Genomic DNA, 22,440 nt, shown 5'->3' on the forward strand with positions numbered 1-22,440 from the left:
CTTTGTCATTTGGATTTGGGAAACTTTAAACCCTTTGCACGTAGCACTGGGTAAGAACCACATCGTCACCATCCTCCGCAGAGAACTGCTCTCTTTCCATCAAGTAAAACACTGGCCTAATCTTTAATTCAAGGCTGTCTTTTGAGGATCACAGCCCCAGCTCAGGAACAAAGTGAGCCTGACAACAGTTGGAGACAGAAGATGAAATATTAATCCATGCTTTTGTGCCATCCAGGCTGGATTATAGTCATCCCCTGTCTGCAGGCCTTCCCAAGGCCGCCTCCTACAAAACACAGCTTGTATGGAAGCCAGCCATGGGACTTAACTGTGTACAGCAGACAGACAGCCCACTGCCCAGACACTCAGCTTGGGGCTTGCTTGGAGACCTGGATTCCTTCTCTGTCCCCAGGTCTGCTCTTCAATTGCCAGGTGTAGAGCACATCTTTACCTGTAGCTATAATTAATCACTAAAGATTCTCAGCTTCAGGATGTGTCTACCTGTACAAGAATGAATAAAAAGCAGAAAAATCTATAAACATTGTAGGCAAAAATCTACAGACATGGTAGGCAAGCTCTGGCTCTTTCCCTTTTAAGCCCATCATCACAGGACACAGGAAGTGTACTATATCGGTCTCCCTTCTTATTTTAGGGGCATTTCCTCAGGGCAGGAATTAGTTAAATTGAAAAAGCAACAAAATGAGGTTGTTGTGAAGAGCTGACCGTTGTATACCAGTCAGCTCAAATATGACCAAAGTAAAGAGAATTTGAGGGTGGATGAGAGAAAGGAAACCACCACCACAGGCAGATGTGGCTGAAGAACATACCGAGGGAAGAAAACAGATTAAGGCAAACATCACCATCTGAGTATTTTCAGAAGCATCAAAGCTGCAGTTGTTGTTGTGTTGGCACACACTGGATCGAGTGCAGGGCTTTTTCCAGACAGACTGGCTTGTCTCCTCTGTGCCTCTGTTTCCCCATTGATTCAACAGAAATATTTTCCTAAATCCCAAGTTGACTCTTAAGGGAAGCTCTTGATTATCAGGTAATGGGGGAAAAGGATGGGTGAGAAAACCCACAGAAACAAAACCACATAATGAAAACTATGCCAATCAAGCAAACAGAGCACATGCTATCTATTGGCTTTGGGAAACTATGTAAAGTTCTTTACAGATGGTGGAAGCAGCTTGGATGGCAGGGGCCAGAGTGGAGCCTGGGGCGATCCAATTGTAATCTGCAGGTCTCAAATGATGGTGAGGCTGGACACATCCAGAACACAGATCATCTGCTGCTCACGGCTCAAGGGTAGCTGAACCTGTGCAGCTTCTGAAGAGAAAGTGTGAGAGTGCTCATCCATTCCCTACAGTATAGATATATACCATTAAAGGTATCATCCTTCAAAATCTGTGAAAAAAAAAAAAAAGTATTTTGCTTGGAGTAACAAGGAGCTGATAATATCTTTGTCCTGTTTTTCCCACCAAGGGCTTTCCTTAGGTAAGTATTTGCTGTATAGCAAAAATGATGCAGAAAGCTTTGCCTAGAAATGCAACACTAAAAACGTTTTGCATTTCACATCACTATCACACCTTACTTTCCTGAAGAGCTCCATCTTTTGGAGATTCCAGTGGGCTATTTAACAGATTTATGAAGTTATAAAAGTGAAAGCCAGGTTCATGCAGTCTAAATGCCATTAAATTCCTGGTTTGCCATTTCCTATTAGCTGGGCTCTTCTGAAAGCCTTGTGCCAGCTGAGAAGACACATCAGGGAATAACACTTACAAGGAATTGAAATGAACCTGGGGCAGGAGAAGAGAGGAAGGAGGGGCAGTGGCAGCAACCCAGCAGCAGCAGCAAGTCAAACAAAGCCAGGTTCTAATTTAACAGTGATAATCTTCTACCAGAGTTATTTAATAATCCCATTAATGTATGAATATGAATCTTCTATGCACTTGTGGGTTTGCACCCACCCAAAAATAGTCTTCAGATTTCTAGGCCTGGGGAACAGCAAGAAGAAAGCAGCATTTCCTTTGCTAGTGGCCCGAAGGTCTCTCCCCTTGCCAGAGCTGGCATGCCTGTCATATCACAGTTATGAAAACCAACCTGGCTGATAATAAAGCTTATGAAATGAGTACAAGATGCTTTGAGCATGCATTGATAAATGCTTTAGGAGAAGAGCAGATATTTCACTGCTTCTAGTCTGGGAAAGATTGCTTTTTTCAATTAGGCTGTGCAGTGTTCAAGCATCAGCATGTTTTGGTTGTTTTGAATTTGTCCAGGAACATAGCTGAGGCACATGATGTTTGGGTAGGATGGTAAAAGTTTCCTAGGCACCAAGAGTGTCATGAGTGAAGATGAAGCAGAACGTGGTAAACTAGGTCCTGGGGACCTCACAGGCAGCTCAGCCCCAACCCTGTCACAGGCTGGAGGAAACACAGCAATTTCTCATCTGATTTATACAGTTATTGAACTAAATATAGTAATAAATACTACAGTCAGCACGGTTGTCAGACATCTTATTTTGATATGAACTTGAGCATGTTTTACCCCACCTTCAGCTTCAGTTCTAAAGATGCTGCCAATCGTCAACTTTGGTTTCCAGAACAATTCCATTAAGAGACATGAAGAGTACGTTTTTTCGTCAGATCATTTCAGGCAGCTTGCAAACCCTTAAATCAATGCACCAGTTACGCTGGTCACATTTTCAAGATAGCACTAAGAAAACCATAGTGGTGGGAAGGAGGAGAAGCAGGAATTCTTGACTACCAAGGTGCACCCAGACTTCTGCAGCAAGGAGCCACTTTGGGAGCCACTCATAGCTCTTCTAGGATTCATTGCAAAGTGTTTCTGTTAATTTCAATTATGTCAGCGTCTTTCCTTTGAGAAAATATCTGGCAGGGTATGTAGCTATTTAAAGGCTTTTTCACATCTGTTTTCACAGGCGAACCCTATTAGCTTGTGACAATAACCGCATGCATTTTACTGGAAAGCAATCAGTTTCCATGAAAGATAACAAAAGCTTTCTCTAAAATGGGCTAGAAATCCAGATCCCTTAAAATCTGTGTCCATATTCTAAACACCATGCTCTAGGCATTGCTGCAAACACTGCTCATTGAGGTCCAAAATGTGTGCTTTATGAGGTTACTAGTGATCATCAACAGCAGATGCAGTCACACGTGGTGTGTAACCCCACACTTTTTATGTCTCGTGCAAACTCAAAACATATCCCGTGATCCAGAACAAAACACTCTTGTTCCCTTCTCTCCCATCAGCTGCTTACCAGCAACAAGCCTTCACAGACTCTCCTAAAGACTGGTGTCTGATGGCTGGATGCTGCTGGTCACCAGAAATGCCCCAGGTGCTTGAGCTCTCTCAGCTGCCTGAGCCCTGAAGACCATGCAAGGCAGTGTCATGAGAAGTGTCCCTGGCAGTGGCCCTCCAAGCTCCTACATCAATAACATCTGGGTGTAAACTTCAGAGACCCTCACCAAGGAAAGGTACAAAGACTGTATTCTGGTCTCTGGCTAAGACCAAAAGCTGTCCACTGCATCATCCATAGAAGTTACAGGGACAGAACAACACAGGAAAACTCACCACTAATACAAAAGGCTGTCAAGAACACTCAAAAGCACTTCCTGATATTTCATAACTTCTTTTAGGCTTTGTTGGTGCTCAAAGGCAGCCTTGAAGGCCTTTTCTTTGAGTAACTATTTGTCTTCTTCCTCAATGTACAAATCTCTGTCATGCTCAGACTCTGCCAACTCAGCTGACTCCAAGGGAAATTTCTGAGTAGGTCAAAGGCACCTTTTTGGCATTACCATTTCTCCCCTTGCTGACAGGCTCCCATCTGGGATGTCAGCAAGGATGGCGCACAGCCAGGACAGTGCCCAGCTCCCTCCAGGAGCACAGCTCCAGCGGTGATAAGTTTCAGGACAGTGGGACAGGGGAGTTTGAGACAAGAGTCACCAGAAGACCATGCAAGACAGTGTGGCTACCTCTACCATAAGAGCTAAAGGTAAGGGTGAAGAAGATGGGATCTGTGCTTACAGAAATGATGGAGCCAAGAAAGTGATAGCTGCAGTGCATGCATGTGTGTATTTCTCCCTGTCACTGTTTTCGCATCCACAGAATATACGCTCATGATTTGCTTATTCTAGGTGCCATAGACAAAGTGGTACTGCATGATTATGTGAGCTGCATACACCTCTTCTGTGAAATGCACCTTGTCTCATTTCTGCTCCTTCCAGCCCTAACTTCAACATTTCCAGGGTGCATTTCCAAGAAGGTGTTAGGTGGCATTTCCCTCTCAAAATATCAAGGTTAGATCAGCCCAGCTGCTACCACGTTTTTTTCATTAATATCTTCCCCAAATTCTGTTTGTGTGCCAACAAACCATCCCTCAGTGAATCTACAGAAAATGCCTACTTGACTCTCAGCATTCAGTGGCAGTTCTAGGGAGTGAAAAGATGCACATTCAGCTTGAGGTCTCTCCCCTGGATGCTCTCCCATCCACTGCTTTTAAATACCTCCCCACACGTAAACAAGCTCTCACCTCTGAAAAGCCTAGCCCACCACAGAACAACACCAAATTTAATCTGTGAGTTTGCAAGGCACGTGCAGGAGCCAGGCCATGGTGTGGCATGACAGCCCATCCTTGAGAGTGGCAGCACCGGGAAGTGAGAGCCCAGCAGACAGGACAGGCCTACAGGTTATAGACTGCTGTCTCTGGGTGACTGCAGGTCCAACAGCTTTTGCTTAAAAGTTAAGTCCTTCCTCCTACCCCATAGCTGATATTTTTTTCAGAATCTTTCTCTGTCTCTCTTTCTTTTCTCCCGTGTAGTTGCTGACAGGAAAGGCTGTGAACCCAGAAAAAGTCTCACCCAAGTTGGCACCGGGCACGTGGAAGCGATGACCCAGCCACCTCCAGCAGATGCTGTCAGTAAGCTGCACTGGGATCAAAGATTTGTTCTTAAGAAGCATTTCTGTTAAGTTTGCAGAATAAAAACAAGTTCACTTTTCCTTTTACACTTGAAGAGCTTTTGCTGCACAGCTGATGGAAAGCAAAAACTCTTCAGCTGTATTGTCATTAATACCAGCAAATATGGCTGAAAATAACACAGTGTGGAAAATACACAGGGCTCATATTCATTGGTTGTAGCTTATATTACCCATTAGAACTATAAGGCTATCGAAGTAATTTTCTCCATTTACATCAGCTCTAGCATTTTACCTTGAGTACATATTACAAGCTATCAAAATGCAGTGGCCCATAATGAGCACAAAGGTGCCATCTTTATTTAGACACCTTTCAGAGCGGTAATGCTAGGTCACTAATGATATTTAGAATTGCTTCTCAGAGTAATTGGTACATCTTTTCCTCCTGAAGTGTCATGCTTTAATCTTTTCACTCTATAATCTCAACTTCTTACAAACAGCCATAGAAATAGTTGTATTTTCAGAACATAAAGGACAGTAAATCAAGAGTGAAGTTCCTGCTTGACTCTGACTATTAAAAGCATTTCAATAGTATCTTCAGGCTGAGAAGATGTCTTGCCAATTGCTTTGCAGCCTTGTTTGATTACAGGCAACAGAACATATAAGTAAAGGAGAAAAGGCAAAACAGTAACCCTGGGACAGCTTTTGTAAATTGACATGGAATTCATATAATTTTTTAAAGAATAGCTGTGGTAGGGCTTGTGTTTGTTTCTGCTGAAACTTACTGTGCACTTGTTTATTAGGAACTGCAAAATTAGGACATTTTCCTCTGGTTATTAAGATCAGGTAATACTGAATTTTACAGCATGTATATGTAAAGATGCACATGTACACCTGTGTGTTATAATAGTGATTATTTTTTTCCCCCTTCCTATCTAGTAAGCTAATGTATTCTGAAGGATTTTGTTCAATTGTTTTCAAAATAACTCAGGTTGTCACTCTTACCATCTTTTCTTCAAATTTGCTCTTCCAGCAAGGAGCACTGCATAGTCAGGTACTCCTTCCAGGGAGCTCTGTTGAATTCCAGTCCCCTATTTTTGAGATCATGAGACTTATACAATGACAGACTGGGGTAATATTTTGCATGACAAATTTAATTTCACTCCCTGAAGTGACATCTTTACAACATGTTTAGGAAAAGCCCAGAAATCAACGTTTACAAAGTGGCTTAGTAGCCAGCAAACTGCAACTGAAGATGGGAGATAAAGTCATCTAACACTGACATTCCTCTGCAGATCTTCACAAGCACAATCCACATAAAGCAAAGCATCTGCCCGCAAGTCTTCTCCGCCATTTTTCAGGTTGACATGTCCTTAACAATGTCTGAGAAAACAGATATTTGGAAGTCCCTACCTCATGTAAAATAACTAGTTTGACACTCACTCCAGTCCTGCAAAATAAATCTGAAGTTACCTTATTTTCTTTGGAGAGTATCACTGAAGTTAACAGGACTCCATAAACACAAAGTAGAAATCCTCTCTGAAAGACTGGTGGCCTTCATGAGATGGGAAAATAACCTGCCTTAAAGAAAAATAATCCTAAATCTCCTAGGGGAGGAAACTGGTGAGATGCCATTGGTAACATTTTCTATACCTTCTTAGGTATAGACTCTGCCTTTTAAGATTCTGCCTTTTAATATTCTGCCTTTTAACCTGTTCCCACTGAATGAAGTTGTATCTGTTGCAAAGGAGCGAGCATAAGAGGGTGACATGCTGTGCACAATGACAGCCAGGAAAAAACCTGTGTCTGTAAACAAACTAAACATACAAACTTAGAAGAGAGGAATATTGTGAGTCATGACAAATAATCAGATCACGCTCTACTATTTCCATAAATATTTGTCATAGCAACAATTGGCTAACGGTGAACCAGCTATTAGCGTGCAAAGTAGAGCTCTCGTTCCAGCGTGTACGTTGTAGGAGCTGTTTGGTGCGGTGAAAAGCGAGGCTGTGTGTTTAACAATTGTCCTCACAATAAGCTCAGTTGAATGGCTTATTTAAGGCTTCAGCCTTTCATTCCAGACCCTTCCAGCTGTCACAACTGTCACATCAGCAGTGGGGTAATGTTTATTCTGTTCTGGATGATAAAGCAGGCCCTAAAAGAGAATTCCAGCATTTGCTATTCATTATCTTTCATCCAGAGAGTAGGAATTAGATAAGGTTTCTAATGTAGGTTTTTTTATTAGCAACTCAGATTTAATACAGCGAAAAGATACCTGCAAAAAGGATGTAGAAGGTTTTCACCCAAACTGTGTGTTCTAGGGAATCTGATCCCACATTGCTTAATTCCTCTGAGATGAATAAAATATTTGATTTCAGTTCCTAAAACTGACTGTTCTTTCTCTTTGTAGGTACACACACACTAGAATATTAATTAGGTCTCAGTTCAACTAGAATATGTCTCAATTCCACATCCTACATGCATACACACCCAGCACTTGCTTTTGCAGCAGAGAAATATTATATATTTATTTATACTAAATCTTGTAGGTTGAAAGAACCATAAGTTTGTTAAAATATGTTTGCATTTCCAGATTTTCCTCATACAAAGGTCTCTCCCATGCAAAATATTCAAGGACATGTAGATTTACAACTCAATGAATTGTATTTTCAGTATCTAATTAGGCAGTGGAAACTGAGGTTACTGAGCAGCACAAGAAATGGTCAGTATCCAGCTCTGAAACAAGGTGATAGCTCAGCTTCTCTTCTCTTATCATCTTCTAACAACAGTTTTGCAGAGCACAACTGAATCCACTTCTGTGCTAATCCATTTACTATTCTGGTTTTAATACTTGAGGGTTTACTGATTTAGTCACAACTACTGTTCACTGCAGATTTAAATATATTAAAAAGAATATTAAAAAAAAAAAATGAGGTGCAGAACATTCCACCAGCACGTGCCCCAGTTACTGGTCTTCAACAGGGAAAGCTACAAGACCTTTAGCTTCCTCAGAGTTCCCCACGATCGCATTACACACCCAGCTGACCAGCCCTGCCGCTGGGGACAGGCCTGCTTGGAGATGACCAACTGAGGTCCACTCAGCCCATCTAACACTCTTATATCAGATACCAGAAAAAAAACAGAGGGAGGTGAAAAAGATCAAGCCCATATGTCTGCTCTGTCCTGCTGATTCAAGACTGTTGTTCCCACCCCTGTCCCTGACATCCTGGGCCTTCCCTGGCAGCTGAAAGTTGCCCGCTGCTTTGTATCACCTACCCTCCTTGTGAACCACTTCTGCGGGCTCTCCTTTTACTCCTTGACATCAACCAACATAAGGAGTCTCTTAGCAGGAATCTGCTGTACATGGCTCCTGTTTGTGAAAATCTGCTCTGAATTCACAGAAGTAATAATGGATTAGAAAAGCTTTTTAAAGAAATGAACCACGAGGTCAGAAGAACTCAAACAGGTTGAAGTTTAACCCTCACTGCAGATTGACACGTCGCTTGAAAAATGAAGTGAAACCTAAGATTAGGTGTACATGATTTTAGAAATAATGCTTAAATTAAAAAAAAAAAAAAAAAAGCAGCAAAGTTTTCAGATAAATAGAGTAGATTCACAAGTCAGTGTAAAACAAGGAGAAAAATGATGCTTCTCTTCCTTCAGACCCAAACACAGCACGCTGGTGCAATTTTACTCAAAATAGCATTGAGCATATCTGTGGTTTCAATCACATCTGAAACACAATGAGATACTAGTCACCCTGGAGGTGTTTAAAAGGTGTATAGATGAGGCTCTTAGGGACATGGTTTAGTGCTAGATTTAGGTTATGGTTGGACTTGATGATCTTAAGGGTCTCTTCCACATGAAACGATTCTATGAAATCAATTGCTGGCAGCATGCAGAGATTAGTAGCTCACTTTTGCTTTTCATTTAAACTAAATTCACCATTCTGTATTTCAAAAGACATTTCTGCTTTAAGAGGGAAGCCAGGTGAGTTGCTGTGCTGTCCACTGCACTTCCTCCTGTCTATGTAACAGTGATGTCATTATCCTTCTTAACCATCCACACCTGAGACAGCCTGCCCAAACAGCTTGTGAGAAGCTATTTGACATACCTGCATAACCTGCCACTTGTTTTTCAGCCAGAAAGAGGCACAAAGAACATTTTGCTGAACCAGCTTTAGTCACAACAGTGTGAGAATACACCAAAGGTAACACACGTGTCCTTACCGCTGGCTGTAGGGAGCTCACAGCTCGGTAACAGCTAAACAACTTTTATAATCCTTAAAATCACCATGGATTACAAATGCTTTTCTTTTTCTAAAGCCATGAGTGACCTACAGAATGCCAGCCACTCGAGTTTTCTAAAAATATCTCCAATGCAAGCTGGGCAGCAGAGATTGTATTACAAGGCTTCTTTCAAGGTCACTTGCAAGATCTATGCTTGCAATGGCTTTAGTACCTGTGCTTCAGTTGTGCTTCGGTTGTGTCCCTGGCAGCGTTGGGAGTGTGTTTTACAAAAAAACATCAGCATTCATATGTGCTCATCAGCTCCAAGCAGTAATAAATTACATTCTCAGAAAATGGTATTGTATTATTGGTCTCAGTTCTGAACAGCATCCTGAAGGGAAGGGAAGCAGTCTCTGCAACAGAGCTGACTTCTTCACTCATGGAGTGCTTTGTCAAATGTCCCATCCCACCTCTCCTCTCAGGCCTCCCATCTAAACACTAGCGCTACTATTTTATGAAAAGACTCAAAAAATAGTATGCACTAGATGCAGTCTCTTCTTTGACGAGAGATTCTTAAAGCAGACCCAAGAACACAGCAACAAGCAAAATACAAACCTCCACCTTCCTAAGAAACACATGTGCATGCCAGAGGTGCAAGAGAAATTTTGAGGAAAAAAGAATTCTTCAGTAAAGCAGATCAGGTACTCAGTAATTACCTTTACTAATTCTACATAATACAGTCATGCACAGCACTTACCAAAGGCTATAGCTACAATACAAATTTATTTCACCCACCTGTTGAAGAAGTCTGAGGAAGATTTACTGCTGTAGACTTGACTCAGTTTCTTCTCACCCAGACTCTTCCAGTCACTATGATCTGGATTCCTCTTTTACTGATAGAGCACATGATGTTAGCTCTAACCAGTCATATTTAAGCATCTTTATCTTCTAAGCGAGAAGGTTTGTGAGCAAAGAAATTCAACTAAAACAGATTTATCTTCTAAAATCTTTACATCGTTGCAGCATTGAATGAGCAACACCTCTTCCTGCTCTAAAAGTAACTGCTCCCTTACTGACATCCCCACATTTTCTAAAATGCAATTAACATTTCTTAATCCTATAGCTAAAGGCATTGGCCTAGACTTAAATGTCATTTTAAACTTGATATACCCAAATCTGAAGGAGACATAGGAAGTGATTTATAAACCCCACCTCCCTCTTCTGTGAAGGTGATGAGTATTCAGAATAAAGTTGTTCCAAAGGGACAAAAATGTATCTCCAATCCATCCCCTTTACCTTTGTATGAAACAGATTGCTGTGAATATTTTCATTAAACAGCCACCAGCATGTCATGATCATACTACCATAGATAAAAGTCTTAATTTTTTAAGACATCCGATGACAAAAGGGGAAACCATACTGTTGAAACTTGAAGTAAATAATTTCTAATTACTAATAACATGTGCAATACTGCTGACAGCAGGGCTATAGAACTTGCAATAATTATGGACAACTCAACCAGCAGCACACCAGATGTCATGCACATGTATTTTCTCTAAATTTTAATGAAAGAAGACAGTTTTTGAATAACGTAGCATGTCATTATGTGAGTGTTGAGTCTAAGGATGCAACACTGGAATAGTCCCGGGGCAGTAAATCTATCATGTCTGCACTACATCACGTATTTTTTATATTATATATACACTACACATATACTAAATATAGGATGCTTTAAAGTATTAGAAAGCTTCCAGAAACACTGTGGCCATTTCCCCAAACTCTTTTGTGAATCACTTGTGTTATGGCATGCATTATGTAATTTTAATTGCAGTTTTATGAGAAGCTTACCACTTCTGATTACAATACTTTCTTTTCTGAAAGAAGATTAGAACTTGAAAAGCAACGAAAAATGTTAAATTTAATTTCCTTTACCATACTGATTTATTACCAATCTTAGATTCCATAGCTTTGCAAAGATCCAGTCAGGATCTCCAATTTTGTAGTCGAAAACAGCAACTCCCATTCTAGCTAGCAGCATCTAGTTCTTATTTTGAATGAGACTGGACTATCCAAACCAGCTCATCCACTGTGTCATAAAATTTCCTAATAAATTTCACTATCGATAAAATGTTGATTAGTTGTGCCACAATCTGTAATAAAATCCCATAAACCCCACAAAACTGCACCCTGCTGATTTACATTGTACTTACAGAAAAAAAAACCACAGCCCAATATATATCTGCATGCTTTATTGTTACATTATCGCCACATTGACGATTACAGAAAATTTATTTTGCAATCATTTCAAGATAACATCTGAACATCTCCTGTGTTTGTATGTTATTGTAACATACTTTAAAATATCAATAATCATCAGTAGGCAATCCAGATCACAATTCTTTGTTTTGGGCATGGTAATGCTTTGGTAAGGACACCAATGTATAAACATGGATACCTGCAAACAATATATAATATGCTTTCATACAGTGACATTTTCTAACCATATAGGAATTTCTGCACTCTAAAAGCCACTAAAGCTATCTTGAGAGTCATACTCCATTGTACAAACTTACATAGTCATCTAAGTAATCAAAGACAAAATTCAGGTATTGTCTATATATGTTGTGTATATTGCATTAACAACCAGAAGCAGTAGTTTGTCATTTAAAAGCATCCATATTCCTAAGTTTCAGTACTAGAATGGAAATGTGGTGTTGCTTTCAGAAGACAGAAATATGCATTTCTACGAGCACATTCTGTGTGATTTCTAAATACAGAGTAGAGGTACCCAGCCCCATCTAACCGTGTGCTCCTACACTAGGTTATGCTTTGTTTTCCACTGCAGTCGACGGAGTCAAGAGTGACCCAGCTCATCTTGAAAGACACTTCCATTTGGTTGAAGACGCCATACCTAAACTCTACCAACTGTCTTAACTACATCACCACTGACTACAGCTGCAGCACAGACGCTACTCCAGATGTGGGCACAAAACCATCCAGCTCAGTCTCAATCCAGCAGCTACCAGTACCAAACAACTGTGACAATCTGCTTCATCACTGACGCATCACTGACAGCTGCTGGCTGCACCATCAACGAGATGCCACCACTTTCTGTCCTGAATCTGCAAATGTTCCTGCCAGAAAATTACCTCATGCAGATATTCCATGAGACTCAACAATGCTCCCCTTGTGAATGAGTCACTCGTGTGAATCACTTCTACACTCATGAGTGGCTACGAACAAGGCCTCAGACGTACCGACATCAAAAGCAGAAAGCATATTTTACAAATTATGCATATTCTAATACAGAATAATTCTTATAAACAATACTTGTTCCTTAAGGCAAGTATGGTTATTTAATTAAATTGAAAATAAGGACTGCATATACAGATTGTACATCCTTCCTTGGGTGTAGAATAAATATATCCATGCCTATCCTTTGCAAAACATCATTTCCGTTTCAAGCCTATGAAGAGATGGAAATGCCAAGTCCCTCTCACCCAGATGAAGTGAGTTATCCCACTTGTGAAATGGGCCATATTTCACATGTTTTTTTTGTTGTTGTTATTTTAAATCAGCTACTCGGGGAATTATTATTTAATCTGCAGAAATTTTTAAACATATAGTATTTTTAAAACTCTCCTCACTGGTTTACTGTAGTATTTGATTTGAAACATAAATGAACTAGTAAAACCCCAGGTGAACCCAAACTTCCACTGATTCGCCAGGTGTATGTTTGCAGTACTAGCTCCGGTACCCACTTTTTTGACATTATTAGAAGTTTTGTAAACCTAGAAAGTACTAAAGGCTTTACTGTACCTATAGTCAGTTACAAACAGCAGTACACTTTAAAAATGTGGGTAGAATGTTTAAAAAATTTTTTTTCTGGGTTTTACAGAGATGAGTTGCAGAAGGAAAATAATACAGCTAAATGATTTTGAACTGTGCAGCTGAAAGATTTAAACTAACCAGATTGCTCTATTTGAAAAGTAAATTTTCTATTCCCTCATGTTACCACTGTCCTTATTCACAATAAGAAGACTAGGAAAAAACACAACAGAGGCTGAGTCATAAAGTTAAACATATTTACTAATGGTATCTCTTAATTTCAAACGGTGACCTCAAACTGTAAGTTAAAAAAATAAAACGTATTTTTCATCAGTTTATTTTCTTTACGTTCAATTCTGGAGGGTCCTGAGGTCCTTCAGTTTGCTATTGGAATTGAGAAGTCAGCACCTCATAAAAATACAGCTCCCAGTGAGACCCATGAGACCACAAATCAGTTGCTTACAGCAGCAGCGGTCTTGTAACCTTGATTTCTCTCCCCTCTCCACACCCACAGACCTTCAAAGACTGTGCAAGTGCAAAGGGGTATAAAGAAGATTCAGCTGGATTTCTGCCCATTTGAAAATGGTTTTGGGCTCTTTTTTCATCTCACTAGTTGAAATCAGAGGGCACAGCTACGGGGGTGTAACACCGTAGGCTACTGAAGACTCCAAGGGTTCTACATAATCAAGACAAACACCAATTTGTCTCAACAAACTCCCTCCAGATAGTCAAGGTACCAGTACAAAAGGGCTATTCTTCCTTACTAGCTTAGCATAAAAACTACATTAACTATCTGCTATTGTGACTAAAGTCACAAGTACAAGTACAAGTTTTAAGCTCATTAATCGTACTAAATCGTACTAAATCGTACTAAAGTTTTATCTTGGCAATGAGAAAATCTTATCAAAACCCACCCTTGATCAGCAAATACTTAAAAGAGAATTTTCCATGTGGGATAACAACTAAACAATGTCTTCATTTTTATTAACCCTTGAGAATTAAAGTAAAAGAAACAGCATATTATTTTAGTGATTCGACAATGTGAATCCTAAAAGGTTTTGGTCTTATTTTGAAAACTTATTTGCTGACGGCAGTTTGGTTGAGATCTTGTCGGAGAGCTCACTTGCGAGGCTGGTGGATGTGCTGTTTGACATGTTGCGGGTGAGGAAGCTTTTCCACAGAAGGATGTGGTTTCTGATGAGCCACCTGAGCCGCAGCTGGAGGAAAGTCCTTATCACCCTGTTCAAAGAACACACCAGGAGAAATTTAAGAAATCTCGAAAGTGTACTTTCCAGTTCAAATGTATTTAAGTTTTAAAAGTGTGAAGAGCAGATGGAAAACACTGTTGCATGTTTCTCTGAAGTCCCCTTGTACACATCCTATCATGACATCCTTTTAGCCAGCTTCAAAATTTCACTTCTACAAGTTTCACTTCTTCCAATTACACACGCCATACAAGAATGCAGTATCTTAAAATGATCCAAGGGAAAAAAAAAACCCTCTCCTATCTTCAAGTGCTTAAAGGCTCCTCACGCTCTGCCACTTTCACTGGCTCTGTATAGTCAGATCTCCTTGACTTACTTGGTTTTCACATAGCCACTGGTAAGAGGAGATTACTTCACCAGCAAGGTAAGGTAGCATGAAAAACTGCCTGCAGAAGGAAAACTGATGCAGGAATGCCAGTTCCGTGGGAAGAAAGGTGGGATCTAAAACTACTTTTGGCCCCAATCTTAGGGGTGGCTGGCTTTTAAGATTAACGTGTGCTTTTAGCCAGGTCTGCCAGCGTTAGTTCTCAAGTGCCACTGCTAGGCAGGGTCAGTGCAGGTGTAACCCTTATGCCACCTGTTAACAACTGTCATTTCTACAGTCAGTCCCATGAGGTTTTCAAAAAATAGCGGGAAACAACTGCTGCTGGTGCTCAGTGACGGGGGAGCAAAATAGCACCACAACTTCCCTCTGGGACAAACAGAAGTCAGAAGCTCCCTGTATGCCATCAGCTCATTGGGTTACAATCTTACACAGGCATATTTTTTATAATATTTTTTATGAAGCTTATGTTTCAGATGGCCTGTTTCACACCTGACCCCATTTCAATCTACTCCAAGTTCTTCCTTTCTGTTCTGACACGACTTTTTAAAAAATTTTAATCACTAGGTTAACTTCTTACATTTTTTCACTACTCCAGTTTTCAAACTTCTCCTCTGCTCAGAACTGACATTTTATACCTTCTTTCCCCCTGATGCTGCTGTTTGCTTTCTCCATGCCTCTCTGAACCCTCACACCTTGTTGTCTCAAACAGGTGATGTGAATGCAGCTCTTCTAAGACTCGTGGGTACTGTAACAGTTGAGCAGGTGACAGTCAGTCTAGCAAGTATGATAAGTACCGTGAGTGCTAGCAAAAAAATGCCTATCTTCAAATCATAATATTGTAAAATAATTCAGGTTGGAAAGCATCCCAGGATGTCTCTCGTCCAAGCTCCTGCTCAAAGCAGAGCTAGCTATCAGATCAGACCAGCTTACTCAAGTTGATTTTCAAGACCACTAAGGACAGAGACTCAGTAGCCCCTGTGGGCATTTTCAAGCTTTTGCATGCCCACGAAACTGGAGGCCTGTGTTTTTTAGTCTGAGATTTCCTCTGTCACTCATAAAAAAATACCACTACCCTACAATTGTTAAAGTGCTATGAAAATTACTAAACATTAATGCAATAATTAGTTAGAGGTTAATTAGGCATCTAAATGCCTGAAAAGGTATCCACTTCGGTGCAGATGGAGCTCCAAGAAATACAGCAGTCCCTATCTACTTACCCCTATGGGCTGGGGAAAATGGCATCAGCTTACTCTTTCCACCTACGTGATCTGACACAACGATAGCATCTTACAGGTAAACCAACCTATTACACACCCCAGTGGTGTTAAGGCAATCATGATAAAGGTACTCATCAGGTAAAGCCATGATAAAAACCCTGTCATAGCACACAAGACATGAATTACTGACCATATGATTAATGGCTAGTAAATACTAATGATTTAGCTTATGGATTTCCAGGTCCTGCCTGCTGTTAAAATTCAGGGAATAATGCCTGGAAATCCAAGTACCTCAAAGCACATATGGCAGCTGAAGCATGTATCTTCAAACACGTATCCTTGCAGGCAGGAGTGTTGCTCCTCATCACAGATCAAGCTATAGCAGCAGATTACATGCAACCACTTTCAAAGAAAATGAATGCAGTAATATCTAGCTTAGATATGAAAAGAAGATCCAATAAACTGAAAGTGCTAAAATTCAAAGTAAAACGGTGGAAGTAATTTCAATAAATAATTTCAATTTCACATAAAAAGAATGCTCAAAGGGAATTACACAAATACACAAAACATTAAGCCTCTTCTCATGAAAAAGGAAAGGGAATGAAAAAGCTTAATTTTGCTGTGATCAGTGATAATTCTGGAAAGCCTACAATCACTTTTCTATGATTGAAAGAAATTTAATGGTAATCTTACCCTAGCAATGACACCGGAGATGAACACCGTTGGTTTAGGTGGGCTGAAAAAAATAATAGAGATTATTTGTACAAATTATTTAGCAGGTAAAAATGAAAATTATATCACATATAGAAGGCAAAAAACAAGTTGCATTTTTGGCATTTAATGAATGTTTCAAACAGACAACACAAATTTCCTCTTCAAATGACTATTGCCTTGGTATTTACAGCCAAGAACAGATCTATAGGTTTTGGCTGCTATTCCTTCACATTAATTGTGACAGCAGTAAAAGGCTAGTCCAACAACACTCTGCTCCTTGCTTAAAGCTGAGAGTCTTTGTTTGTTTGCACCGGTTTCTTAATCCTCAAATTTCATATATAAGCTGCCAGCAGTACTTTAGGCTTAGTATATTTGTATTGCAACAATGAAAACTATAGTTGGACTAAACTTACTGCTATGATAGAGAATAAAATTAAATTCAAATTTATATCTGTCAATCAAATGGATTAAGATTCTGAGTCTCAGGAAAACAACACCCAGTACTTTAAACCAAGATTCTCAAGCAGATATTTATCTATTCTGTTACATAGGAGAACCATGTCTGCGGTAAAATAAATGTTAAAAAATGTAAAGCAAAGTCTGCCCTGCTTTTTCATTGCAGACCTTCATCCATGCCAAATGAAAAAGACTCTCCACAGCTGAAATTCGACCCTGAATTCACTAACAAGGAGTGTCTGGTTGAAGTCGTAAAGGTTGAGGGCTGCCTTGGCTGCAGAGACCATGAAATGATGGTGGAGTTCAGGATCTCATGTAGCAGGAACAGAATACCAAGCAGAATCGTGACCCTGGACTTCAGTAGGGCCCACTTTGGCCTTTTCAAGCAATTGCTAGGGGAAATCCCATGGGTAAGGCTGCTTGAAGGTAAAGGGGCCCAAGATAGTTGGTTAGTGCTCAGGGACTGCTTCTTCCAAGCTCAAGATCAGAGCATCCAGACACGTAGGAAGTCAAGGAAGGGAGCCAGGAACCTGCGTGGTTAAACAGGGAACTGCTGGGTAAGCTCAAGTGGAAGGGGAGAGTTTACAGATCACAGAAGGAGGGGCTGGCCACTTGGGGAGAATATGAGGCTGTTGTCAGAGCGTGTAGGGAAGCAACTAGGAAAGCTATGGCCTCCTTAGAACTTAACCTGGTGAGGGGGGTCAAGGACAACAGAAAGAGCTTTTTCAAATACATGGCAGATAAAACTAACACTAGAGGCAATGTAGGCCCACTGACGAACAAGGTGGGTGCCCTGATGACAGAAGATAGAGAAGGCAGAGTTACTGAATGCCTTCTTTGTCTCTGGCTAGTCTGCCGGAGGCTGTCCTGACAAGCCCTGTACCCCTGAGGCCCCAGAGGAAGGCTTTAGTTGATGAGGACTGGGTTAGGGACCAATTAAGCAACCTGGACATCCACAAATCCATGGGTCCAGATGGGATGCACCCACGGATGCTGAGGGAGCTGGCTGAGGTCATTGCTAGACGACTCTCCATCATCTTTGCCAATTCTTGGGAAACGGGAGAGGTGCCTGAGGACTGGAGGAAAGGAAATGTTACTCCAGTCTTCAAAAAAAGGGCAAGAAGGAGGACCCGGGTAACTATAGACTGGTCAGCCTCACCTCCATCCCTGGAAAGGTGATGGAACAACTTACCCTTGGCGCCATCTCAAGGCATATCAAGGTTAAGAGGGTCATTAGGGGCAGTCAGCATGGCTTCACCAAGGGGAAGTTATGCCTAACCTATCTCATAGCCTTTTATGAGGACATAACCAGGTGGACAGATGATGGTAAAGCAGTGGATGTGGTCTATCTTGATTTCATTAAAGCATATGACAGTCTCTCACAGCATCTTCATAGCTAAACTGAGGGAGTGTGGACTGGATGATCAGGTAGTGAGGTAGACTGTGAACTGGCTGAGGGAAAGAAGCCAGAGAGTTCTGGTCAAGGGGGCAGAGTCCAGTTGGAAGCCTGTATCTAGTGGAGTGCCTCAGGGGTCAGTACTGGGAGCAGTTATTATTCAATATATTCATCAACAACTTGGATGAGGGAATAGAGTGCACTATCAGCAAGTTTGCTGATGACACCAAGCTGGGAGGAGTGGCTGACATGCCAGACAACTGTGCTGCCATCCAGCGAGACCTGGACAGGCTGGAGAGCTGGGTGGGGAAAAATTTAATGAAATATAATAAGTGCAAGTGTAGAGTCTTGCATCTGGGCAGGAAAAACCCCAAGTTCCAGTATAAGCTAGAGAATGACCTGTTAGAGAGCAGTGTAGGGGAAAGGAACCTGTGGGTACCGGTGAACTGCCCTTGTGGCCAGGAAGGCCAATGGCATCCTGGGGTGTATTAGAAGGGGGGTGGTTAGTAGGTTGAGAGAGGTTCTCCTTCCCCTCTACTCTGCCCTGTTGAGACCCCATCTGGAATATTGTGTCCAGTTCTGGGCCCCTCAGTTCAAGAAGGACAGGGAACTGCTGGAGAGAGTCCAGTGCAGAACTATGAAGATGATTAAGGGAGTGGAGCATCTCCCTTATGAGGAAAGGCTGAGGGAGCTGGGTCTCTTTAGCTTGGAGAACAGGATTCTGAGGGGTGACCTCATTAATGTTTATAAATATATAAAGGGTGAATGTCACGAAGATGGAGCCAGGCTCTTCTTGGTGACAAACAATGATAAGACAAGGGGTAAGGGGTTCAAACTGGAACATAAGAGGTTCCACTTAAATTTGAGAAGAAACTTCTTCTCAGTGAGTGTAACAGAGCACTGGAACAGGCTGCCCAAGGCGGCTGTGGAGTCTCCTTCTCTGGAGACATTCAAACCCCACCTGGACACATTCCTGTGTAACCTCATCCAGATGTTCCTGCTCCAGCGGGGGGATTAGATTAGATGATCTTTCAAGGTCCCTTACAATCCCTAACATTCTGTGATTCTGTGCTTCTATGTGATTCTGAAGCCTGGTCAGCATGAGGGATCAGTTTCCCTGGGCTACTGATCTATTGAACTGATCACCTCTACATGGAGGCCAAAGTACAGCCATGTCTAACAGCTCACCCATGGTGGTGGGCATTGCCACAGTGCCTAAATTATAAATACTTAGCAACTTCAGTGGTCTACTGGGCAAGTAAACCCATACATCTGCATGGGGTCTGCAGAAGGATGGAGACCAGGAGCTCCAGAAAATCTCCACAATAAAGATAATACTTCTGTCAGAAAACCATGTAACCTGAGGCATTGAGAAGGGAAAGAGGGTGCGGAGATGAAGTTGTGCCTCCCTCTGAGCACATCCATAACCGAGGACTCAGAGCAGGTGGTTCATTAACTGGAGCACAAGAAGGGTCCCTACTCTGTGATGTTATTGCTGACAAGGTTGGAACAACACAAAGCAAATACAAATCAAATGATTTATTAGAGGAATGATAAAGATTATTATGATGCACTTTACAACTACACAGCTTGTAAAGATTTATTAATATGATGCTATGTAAAGTTAAAGTAACAAGCAGTACAGTATTAGACCTTGATATAATGGTCTAATAAATATTGTCTGAGCCCTGTTTAAGTTATGGTTTTGCTACACAGTCTCTTAATACGCTAGTTATTCAATAAGACTCATCACCCTTCAAGAAATCTTTAGAAAGTCAGAAGGAGAAAGACAGGAGTAGAAAAAGGGAGAAAAGAAGGAAGTTCTGCTCTAAAATACCTTCATTTAAGAGTAGCAGTGATATTTCCTGCACTGAGAAAGAATATTTTGATAGCCATATTAGACTTCTTCAATCTAATCTTCTGCCAATATAAACTAATAGGAAACAAAGATCAATAGCAAAACACTCTCATTTTATCCTAATCGTACTGAGCCAAGGAGTGTGTTAACATCTTGCATGGGATTTCCTGGATGCTGAGTAAAAAACTCAAAGAAATAACTCTGACTAAGAAAACACAGATGTACTGCAGTGGCTCAAGGTACCATTCATAAACTAACACCATGACACTATAAAGGAAATCAACAGCAAACAGGAAAAAAAAAATGCATGGCAAGTTATTATTCAACCATACATGGAATCTGGCTTTAGTCACACTCAGAGAAACAGTTGATTGCTTGATGTCACATTATTATTAATATTGTATAGTGAGAAATTCAAATCAGATTATTTTTTTCCTTATGTTCTTTCTATGACCTTTCAGTGTTCACTATGTTTGGATGACACATGAAATTCAAATAAATGTTTCCCAAAAAGAGCCTGTATTTGCTGAATGTGCTACGGCTTGTCTGCCTAGCACCAGGCTGTATTATCGGCTGTCTGTTCCATACTTCCCGCTTTAAAAACAAGATAAATGATCCCTGGTTTTGGCTAAAAATGACAACCAGAAGGAACCTCAAGCACAATGGCTGTTTCAAGCACAGCTTTTCCCACTGGAAATCATAAAAGTCTTCTCAGAAACCCTACTATCAACATTTAAAGGACCTGAGTTTGAAAGTGCCATGTTCCCTGGGTACACAATAAATATGGATAATGTTAAAATATTTGATACATTTTTGTACTTATTTTTACTTAGTTGTACGTTGCTTTGTCTAAGGAACTAAGCTGATGATCCTACAAGGAACATTTTCAGAATTAGTTAAAACCAAAAATCCAGTATGAGATTTATGCTTCAGGTAGCACTGCGGAATTAGCTAGCATATCATTACAAAGAAGACAAGAATCATCAGTACCATTTTCCTGGTAAAAATTATATCTTTCAGATATAAAGCACTTGAACACTACCATAAATAAAATATTTAGCCCTGGTTCTTGAGACTGTCTTAGAAACAGAATGCTAACAAGGATGATCCCACAGGTGCATGTAAAACACCTCACATTAACTCACCTAAGGTTAATGTGGAACATTTTAGGATAGCACAGGGCAAACCACTGGCACATCAGGAACAACCAAACAGTAATCCAGAATTGTAAAAATGTATCTACACCTATATGCAGCTGAACAGATATATCCTTGACTTTCATCCTCTCCATGGCTTTTTGATTGGACTCTTCTTGCATTATGCTAGATTTCCAACTTCTAAATGGAAGAACGAATGGGAACGCTGATGTGGCTTACAGCTCAAACACCTCTAACCTTCATCCACAAAGATCTTCTACAGAAACCCCAGGACTCATTTCTGGCTGACCTGAGTTCCCACACTCAGTTGCGGCACATGCTGTAACGAGGCTGCACCTCTCTACTTCACTAATTACAACAGCAAAATGCTTTGTGCCTATGGAAGATACACCAGCCTCTTATGGAGTGCATTATCATGCATTACTCTCTAGCAGGACAAAAGACAAAAAGCTGGCCAGAAACTTGAATGATTGACTGTGTCTATGTTCTGTTAAAGCCACTGGTTTCCCCCTCAATTTTACTATATTGTCCCAGAAAAGATCTTTAAAAACTTAATATTATCAATTATCTTTGATAATTTATAGAACCAGAATCAGGCCAGAGCATATATAATCACACATCTATACTAATGAAGAATTAAACAGAAGAGAGAAGGTCTAGATATTCAGTCACTGATTCACACTTCAATTCCATTCTTAATGAAAAAAGTATTTCTCCAGATTAACTTCTTCGCAATAAATTCCATCTCTGCTGTCAGACTCTCAAACCATTGGCATTTTCAGACCCAGATTAGCTGCCAGGACTATAAATCTGTAATTGCATTCTGGGACATCTACTGGGATTGCAGTGTTGCAACATCACTCATTATCTCTCCCAAGTACCCACCGAAAATAGAAACAAAAAGGGGGAATATGCACAGGCTATCATCGCTACATTTGAAAGCACTTTCAAGTGCTTTAAATTCTATTGGTGTTTTATGTGAAGCACAACCTACATTCCCAGTATTTTGTAAGCTGTGATGGTTGCTTTGAGGATATACTTAATCTGATGAAAATCAGTTTGACAG

The 22,440-nt window shown here is 40.7% G+C and overlaps 1 protein-coding gene across 1 annotated transcript in view; it reads right to left on the minus strand.

Moving 5' to 3' along the window:
- Positions 1-14,105: 14,105 nt before the first annotated feature.
- Positions 14,106-22,440, minus strand: part of DAP (death associated protein) — a gene marked incomplete at its 3' end in the record, with an annotated part of 54,720 nt that continues 46,385 nt past the window's right edge. The window contains exons 3-4 of the mRNA XM_080340531.1: positions 16,487-16,529; positions 14,106-14,225 (exon numbers count right to left, since the gene is read on the minus strand). Of these exons, the coding sequence (XP_080196657.1) occupies positions 14,106-14,225; positions 16,487-16,529 (163 nt within the window). The remainder of the gene's footprint in view (positions 14,226-16,486; positions 16,530-22,440) is intronic.

The sequence above is a fragment of the Nesoenas mayeri genome, assembly GCF_963082525.1.
Source record: "Nesoenas mayeri genome assembly, chromosome: 2".
Classification (NCBI taxonomy): Eukaryota; Metazoa; Chordata; class Aves; order Columbiformes; family Columbidae; genus Nesoenas; species Nesoenas mayeri.